Below are 8,775 nucleotides of genomic sequence, written 5' to 3'. Positions count from 1 at the left end.
TAATTAATTGCGAAACAAAAATTGCCTGTGGTGCGCAACATGGCTGTCATCAATATGCAACTGGTTTCTATCGCCTGTCTCTAATAATTTACTTGTTACCCTTGGCTCAAATTAGCTGGGACACCCGGTATATCGTGTTCAAGTAAGAACTGCAGAGGCTCTTAATATCTACCTGTACGGAACATGCCAAGAAACACTCTCCAGGTGGGCGCACCTCTGTGCACCAAAATGTATAGTAAATGCATCTCCCACCTGTGATCCTCCACCTTCAATACACCTTCACCTTTCGGAAGTTCCACCCACTTCCAGAAGGCTCCCACTCTCGAGAAGTCTGCGCCCATCGGAAGGCCACCCAGCAGTGGGACGAAACGGTATAAGGAAGATCATATTGAAAGATGCAATGGAAGATGATCAATGAAAATGTTAAATATGCTCCCAGTGCTGCAAGCGCAGATTTCTCTCGTCAGATCGTGTGATCGGCTGTTCGTTTTTTTTTCCACGAATGCAAGCATAATATTGCACCATTTGGTCATGCAGTGTTATTTGGTACATTTTCTCATTTCACTTTCTACTGGCTTCCTTTCATTCTGTCAGCAAAGATTTCTCTTAATTGGCTCAAAAATGAAGCAACTATTTCTATTTGTCAGAAGAATATAGGTCTTGTCATTAAAAAAGCGCCAGCTAGGTGACTGACTAAGTTACACATTACAAACCGTTCTACACAGTGACTTAGTTTCCCGACTCCGCGGAGCAGTCTAGTGCTTTCGATTACAACCATATCTGGCACGATTGCATTGCGTTCACAGCTTGCGTTAGGGCGCGGCTCCAAGGACGAAAAGAGCAGACTACACAAGCGCTTACTATCAAATGACTTTGTTTTCTTTCTCGCCCCGAGAAGTTCGTGTCACACACGCAAGAAAATAACCCACTGTGCAGCATAAAGGGAGCACGCGTTTTGCGCCACGCAGCCGGATGAAAGAAACCAAGCGGACTCCCTTCTTTTGAGCCGGACTGCTCATTGACCATTCCGACCACGGACGACATGGCACAGGGACGCCACTCTGAGGGCACACGTGCTGAGCGAGGGTCACGGAGAGGAGGCAAACATCGCTGCCCGTTTCAGGCGTTCCGCTCCGCTGCGAGGATTGACCACGTCCCTTCGGCGCCGCGTATTTCCCCCTCCGCAGCGCACAACGACCCGAGCACCTTGCACGTGGTCGCTTGCCCCGTGTATATAAAGACAGAGCGCTGCCCCCAGGGGCAACCACAGACCGCAGCAACAGTTGACTCCGGTATCATCTGCAGGTGAGGTCTCTTATGCGGACGACGGGTGGGGACGCCAGACGTGACTTCGCTGGACGCAGGTCACAGCTGTCTCGTTTCTTGTGAAGTGCCTTGGTCCAATTGTTGATAGCCCAGGTTTACGATTTCACAATTTCAGAAATACTCTCTTTAGCTATTTAAATAACAGTAGCACTAGCTGCGTGACCACCTTCTGTGTAAGCTCTCTCTCTGCTTTGCGAACCTAGAGATTTTCACGAAGTTGAAGTCTCATGGTTGCTCTTTAAATGTAAAAAAAGAGTTTGGCTTTCATATAACGCAAAGTGAAGCTTTAAGTAGCATTTGAAGCAATATCTGAGTTCATATCAACTATGTTAATAAAGAAAACACTTTCGCATCCAATTAACAAACAGCTATCGTAGATCTTTCCGCTTTCCTGAATTTAGTTATGTCCATCGATTAAGTAAATAACATTCAAATTTCAGAAACCCTGCACAGTATATAAGTAAAATGCTTTCAATACTTTTGTGATTCTTGATACGAATCAACGCGTTAGTTTTGTACTATATCGCTGTAGCCGTTAATTATTATTTTCTGTGTTAAAGCTATTTGTCGGGAGCTAAGAATCGCGCCTACATACGTGACGCTAAAGGTTTTTATGGGAACGATTTTTATCTTGCACATACTGCCTCCTAATGTGTGCAGCGCCATTCCGTCGGTACTTTCCACACTGCTGGTTTAAATATTTAAAATCATGAAGAATGATGGCGATCCTTTCCGATTCGGCCTACAGGTTTCCGCCACTCACTTCTGACGCCATGATGAGCAAGTCCTTCCTGTTGGCCCTCGTCGTCCTGGCCGCCCTGTGTAGCGTGGCGGTCGCGCAGTTCGGCTTCGGACGCGGCTTTGGCTACGGCGGATATGGTGGATTCGGTGGCTACCGGGGCTTTGGAGGATACCGAGGCTTTGGCGGATACCGTGGCTTTGGGGGCTATGGAGGCTACGGTCGTGGATTTGGCTTCTACGGATAAAAGCATTACAGATACCCGGCTCACCACAAGTTTAAGGCGCACAGAAAGCTATTTTCTGTTTCCTTAATAAATGTTTTAAGAAAACGGAAATCAGTTGTTGTCTTCTTTTTCGTACTCTATACAGGTAGAGATGGCTTAGAATCTTCAGTCGCTAATGCTTCCGAACAAATGAGTTACAACGCAGTAACGCAATTACTATTTCCTTCCACACAAAGAGCGCTGGAACGTTCAGAGCATCCGCGTCGTCTGCCGTTACCGTGAAGTAACTTGTAGAACTAGCACTAAAATCCTATCTTAGCATTAAAGGGTGCACTTTCTTACCTACCATATCGAAATACATAATCTCCGGCTTTGAAGGAATTTTTTCTAGCTTGCAGCCTGCTTGTGGGGCCCCTAATACACGTTCAGTCTTGATAGGCAATGAAAGCATATAAATGGAGTGAAAGTAAGCAAGAATGAAATGAACACATATACGATTGGCAGGCAGAATATTCTTGCGTGCCAGCAGTTTATTGTCGAAGCGTCGAACCGATGAAGTTGTACAGAGCTCAACTGGGCGACGCTACTCAAGCTGTGACGATGATTATGGTGAGCTCAGGCTGAATGGCATACACCCACGGCGGGGGACGGCCGCCCCCGAACGTCTTTTTTCTTCTCTCCAGCTGCCCGCCTAACTTCATCTGAAGGGCTGGTACAATATATTGAATGTGTACAGCACCACAGTGAACGGTGCCAAACGACACCGCAAGGCGGCAAAGCTTGTCCTAGAATGTAGACGCCGTGTGCTCGATTTGATGAACGCCGCTCCAGGCAGGAGTACCGTACATTTAAGGTTATATACTCCGTCGAGTAACACTGAACTACCAGAAAATACACCAAAGGCCGGCTACATACATCTAGGCCGCATTTAACCGGCCATATTAATGCCAAAACATTACTGATTCCATTAAGAGAAAAACCGGTGGCGTGTGCCACTGTGTTAGCACCTTTTTTGTCTTTATTGCCTGTTTCGACAGTTTACAACAGATCACAAACATGTTCAACACTACATTCTCGTGTGTATTCGCAGATGGTCTGCAATCTCCCAGCGATGGCAAGAAAAACAGGATGACGTCATCAAGCGGCCGCAGGACGCACACAGCAAGCCGAGCACCACTGGTTCAGGCAATATGTCGTTATTCTACATATACCCCAATTGGCCGACCTCAATGTGGCGCTAGCTTTCCTGACTACAGTCGTAACAAAATTGTGAGCCACCGTTTGTCGTACAGCGTTCCGTGTGGTGTCATACGATTTCTCGTTGCATTTAGCTTACATATCTTAGTTATCTTAGTCAAGTTGGAGGCTAACTTGCGACAGAGATTCGACCCAACGACATATGCGCTTTCAATTGTATGCCTCCCCAGTAGCCCTTCCCTTAAGGCGCGGTTCAGGTGTTCACCGAGATGTGTGACAGTTAGTGCACCATTCCCTTTCCTCGAAAACTAATTTCCATATCAAAATTGTGACACAACCGTTCGTAGTAAACCTTCGCTGGTGGTATCATACGATTGCTGGTTGCATTTTTATACGTCTCTTGTCAGGCTGAAGGCTAGCTGACGACAGGTATTCCAACCAAGTGTCCGAGTATTTTAGTCGTGCATTTGCGGATGCAGCGTTAGCGAAATGAAAGTTCGGATGCGCGTCTACGTTTCACATCTCAGTGCGCAACCTGCGTCGAGGTCGAACGCTCACGATGACGCACTAATGCTTTCGCCTTCACAGCACGTAAGCAACCACAAGTGCTCTCCGAATATTTTTCGTTATTCCTTTATTTAGTCCTAAAATGGCCCTTGGCAGGGGTTTTACATGGGGTATCGGTGGCTTCACAGAAGTATGTTTTCAATGCCAGCACTGAAATTCGTTCACTGAAGTGGTTTCCCGCTTCTTCAGGCAGATCATTCTATTCTGGTGCTGTTTGCAGAAAAAACGAGTGAAGGTGCCAAGATGCGCGCGCGTGCGGAGAGCATACGGACTTGCAATGACGGTAGATACAGTAGTGTTATCAATTGGAAAATGATAGAACTTAATCAGAGAAAATGAGCCTGTCTATTTCAGATCGAGTTTCTAGATTGGCAAGATTATATTTTTTAGTGCTGTAACACTAGTATACGAATAATAGTCGTGGAAGATAAATCGAGCTGCGCGGTTTTGAAGAGATCCTACAGAATTAGAAAGATTAATCTGATGAGGGTCCCAAAATGAGCGTGCATATTCCAGCTTGAGGTATTTAAGAGATGCAAGCAGTGGGTTTCATGGAAGGGGCGGCAAATTTCACAATTAGCTGGAGAAATCCTATGGTGCGGTTAGCCTTCTTAATATCTTCATTACGTGAGAGGACCCCGAAAGCTTCCATGTTAAAAGAAGTCAAAGATATTTATAAGATGTCAAAGAGGATATTACTGGATCTGCGTAGAAACGCATGGATGCTCCGTAATAATGGCGACGGTGGAAAGTTATTAATTAGTTTCACTGACATTTAAGATTTCAACCATGTTTTACGCCAATTTTCTGTTACTGGTCATTTGGGCTCATCTTTGTTTTGCCTGCTTAAAAATCAACTACAGTATGTGCACAAAAAATTGAAATTCTCAAATTTATTCGTCGACAAACTGGTGTGAAGCACATGTCTGCCAGCAAAAAAAATATCTCCGGCCGTTTCCCATCCACTCAGCACTATTGCGGGCACAAGCTGAATAGCTGCAGAAAAAAAGTTTTCCCATGCGACCACAACTCGACAGTGCAAGCGTTCACGTAGGTGGAAAGGTATCGATTTTTTGATATGGTATGATTATGATAAACCTGAGAACAATTTCGAGAACGAGCCGACGATTCCAATGAACGCAATATTTGAAAAACTTTGGCAATCAGCCTGCGCCCTTTTAAAAAGAAGGCGCAGTTTAACAGATCTTGATACAGTATTAAAACTTACATCCATCCGTTTTCGCTAGCGAACAATCGCACACATTATGGTAATGCATTTTGATGTAAATGCTCCCAAATGCTCGTGAAACATACTTAGTCGATTTTTTGCTTATCCGCTAAGAAATGCGTCATCATCATCAGCTACACTACGCCCACATTCTGTATGGTCTATTGTCGGGTAGTCTTTAGAAAGCCTGCTTGCTTCGTTGGTTGAGTGAAGTCTATGGTTGTCCTGATTTTATTAGCGATTACCTTACTTAATACCCTGTAGGCAACGGACACTACGCTGAGTGTTAAATTCCTGTTGTACAAAGATTTTGGAGAAACATAAATGTCTTGCAGTAGTGTCCTCATTCAATATGACCTGAATACAGCACAACATATTTTGGGCACGAAAACTTCTACAAGTAATACGTATCATAGGGTGAATTAGGTATTTTCTTTCAAGCCACATTAAACAGATTCTGCATAACACCCTTTTTAAATCAAATATTAATTACTGCCACTTTGTGCAGGGGACAGCGCTCCATTCTCTAAACTACAGCGCATTCATTTATGGCAAAAGAAGTACGTTTCACACAACTGTACCGATATGAATCTGCTCTAGCACAAATCTCTTCTTCAAGTCCCGCATAATAAAAGTGTGTGACTTGTTTAAATATCTACTAACCATTAAGTTAATGTGTGAGATGCACAAAAACAAACCTAATTTGCGATATCTAGCACAATCACAACGCAAAATACTATATTATTCAATATGATCGCTGGAAGAATGGGTTGTGCCTGCGACTAGCCTTAGTTCTGGTAAACAACAGCTTTGTTATATGTTACCTTCAATCGTAAATCTCTTTCAGAACAAAATAATAATGTACATGCATACTCTTATCGTGAACTTTAACTGAATTATTCATTATTGCATGACGTGCAACCGGCAGATTGTGTTTCAGCTGAACTACGTGCTTTCTGCTCTGTTTTGTGTGTCATTATTTTCTGTATTCTCTCCTCAGAACGACTGGGCTAGAGGGTCAGTCAAGTTGCCCATCGGCAGCATTTTTCCAGAACCCTTTTGTGTATTTGTTTATACATGGAAAAATATCATCTGTTTTGATTCAATCTCAAATTTTTTATATCCCTTGACAACAACTTTGTTATTAATGTCAGCGCTCTTGCAAGGTTCCTGCAAGCTCAAGGTCATAAGGCATTGCGTGTACAGGATGGTTAGGTTTTCTAGCACAATCTACCCCGTGTCCTTCAACAAATCCGCAGCTACCTGAACCTCGCCTGCTGTTTTCCCCCTCTGCATTGTTCCCAAGTCTTTCTTCACTTCCTCTTCCGTTAATGGCACGATGTTCAATTGCTTTGCGCTAGAAGGCAATCATAGCAAGGGGCAGCAGAAAGTTAGGTGGGCGGATTAGATTAAGAAGTTTGCGAGGATAGGGTGGCAGCAGCTGCCACAGGCTAGGGTTAATTGGAGACATACGGGAGAAGCCTCTGCTCTGTAATGGGCGTAGTCAGACAGACGGTGGTCATGACTACCTCTGCCATTAAAGTTCTAATTACATTGGTTAAAAGTTATATCAAATTGTATGAATACTGCATTAGATAATTGGATAAAAAATGACGAACTATTTGGTGTGGTTAGGCCAAATGCGAATTAGGTGCGCTAACACATAGTTTTTTACTTCGGTTCCGGTGTTTAGGTTCGAGGCTCGATTTTCAAGATCAAGCATGCTTAAAAAAAAAAGCGAAATTGGACTTACGCTCTTGCTTACGGATATCAGACGCAATAGCATTAATGAGTTAATGCCCATATTTGCGGAATCGGTCATTCTCTACTTTACTTTCATAGGTCACTGGGAGTCCTCTCACCACTCCTGGCGCTTTTGTGGTGCGGTTAAGGGATGCGTCAATCCCCGAGATGACAGGTGCTGCCACCGGCGGGACTTTTGAGACCCGGGTTGCAATTACCGAGCAAGTGCTCGGCACCAAACATTAATTCTACTGTGACATGCCACGGTGGGCAGTTTGCTTACAATCCGGTGGTCAGACAGACAGTGGCGAAATTGGTGAGCGGGGGTCTTAGTGCTAGCGCGCTAAAATGTACTTGTGCTTATTCGCAGTCTCATAAATTGAAGTGCGCCTAGCATTCATAGCAGGGAAGAGCACACATCTCCCATTGGCTTCTTCAAACGATACGTTTGGTGCATTCTCGTTACTGACCGTTACCCTGCACCCTTAGCCTTGTTCATGCATTTGGAAACATTTTCAACGTAAACTACAAGGAGGAGAAATAACTTTCGTGCCATGGGCCTCAGTGATGCGGTTGAGATCCGTCACATAAAGGCACATTTATATGTCACTTTGATCTGTCCCCGCTCGCCTTGTAGAAACCGGACAGAGATGCACCCGGATGGATCTCGTTACCCTCGGATACAGCTCTCGTTTTGAATGGCGGCGACGCAGCGAAGCTTCTCGGACAGACGCTTTCCATCAATTTTATATCTTTTGGGCTATAACGCTAAATGCGTGTGCTCTGAGGTTCAGCTGAACAAGTAGAAGAGTCTTTACCACCCAAGAGAATCTAAAGATTTTTTCTGTGCTTTTATGCTTGGTGCCGGCCATACTTAAGGGCGCACTAAAGAGGAATCTGAACTCGTCTTTTTACCGCGGGAACTCCATCTATACGCTCCGAGCAATATCTTCGTTCCGTTGTCAATATCTTTACTTCAACCCAATTAATCTGGGGGCCGATTTCTTGCACATGCTTGGCGATGGCATTACTTGTTACTTTTTGGTTTCGGACGTTGTTCTGATGCTCTCTCAGGCGTCTCCACAAGTACTTTGTTTCACCCATTATACTGATGAGCAATCGGCGCAGTCAATTTCGTACACAACGCCACAAAAAATACATTAACAGAAAAGAATACATCAGCACGGCAGACTCTTCAGTCCCTTACCATCCAGACAACGTCTAACACACTAAACAGGAACAACAGAACTCTGCATCCTATCAATGCTAAATCATTAAGAACGCTTCTGGGTGCTACAAAACGGATCCGTGCGCCGGTTGCTTCATAGTGAAAAAGGAATTCGTAGTGCTCCCGAAACGTCTTTCCATCTTCATTTACCTTGGCCAGTGATCAGTACACCTCTTCACCATGATTCCTGACCAGCCGTGTGCCGTCGAACCCTCGACTACTATTGGATATCCAATCAACTATCCGAGCGTTACTTAGAATAAATTGTAGTTTTTTTAGGTTTGTAGTGAGGTACTGTGTCAAATACTTTATACAAGTCTATAAATATGGCGTCAACTTGACCACCGAGATCGAGGCAGTGAGAGAAGTATGGGCCTTGCAGACTAACTATCCCCGCCCGAGTATTATGAAAAGACTTTCGAGTTAATTGAAATTAGTAGTGACGAAGTAGTCAGTACACTTAATTTAGGTCCACGGGAGTCGATGGTATCCGATGTCCATTACAAAAAACAAAAGTGGTG

The 8,775-nt window shown here is 44.3% G+C and overlaps 1 protein-coding gene across 1 annotated transcript; it reads left to right on the top strand.

Annotated features, from left to right (window-relative positions):
- The first annotated feature begins 1,177 nt into the window (after positions 1-1,177).
- On the top strand, positions 1,178-2,380 carry LOC144130076 (uncharacterized). Its single transcript, XM_077664100.1, has 2 exons — positions 1,178-1,305; positions 2,075-2,380. Exon 2 carries the CDS (start codon positions 2,100-2,102, stop codon positions 2,310-2,312), a length of 213 nt encoding a protein of 70 aa, XP_077520226.1. The 5' UTR covers positions 1,178-1,305; positions 2,075-2,099; the 3' UTR covers positions 2,313-2,380.
- Positions 2,381-8,775: the final 6,395 nt, after the last annotated feature.

This window comes from Amblyomma americanum, chromosome 4, assembly GCF_052857255.1.
Source record: "Amblyomma americanum isolate KBUSLIRL-KWMA chromosome 4, ASM5285725v1, whole genome shotgun sequence".
NCBI lineage: Eukaryota > Metazoa > Arthropoda > Arachnida > Ixodida > Ixodidae > Amblyomma > Amblyomma americanum.
This window is presented reverse-complemented; position numbering and strand designations above follow the sequence as displayed.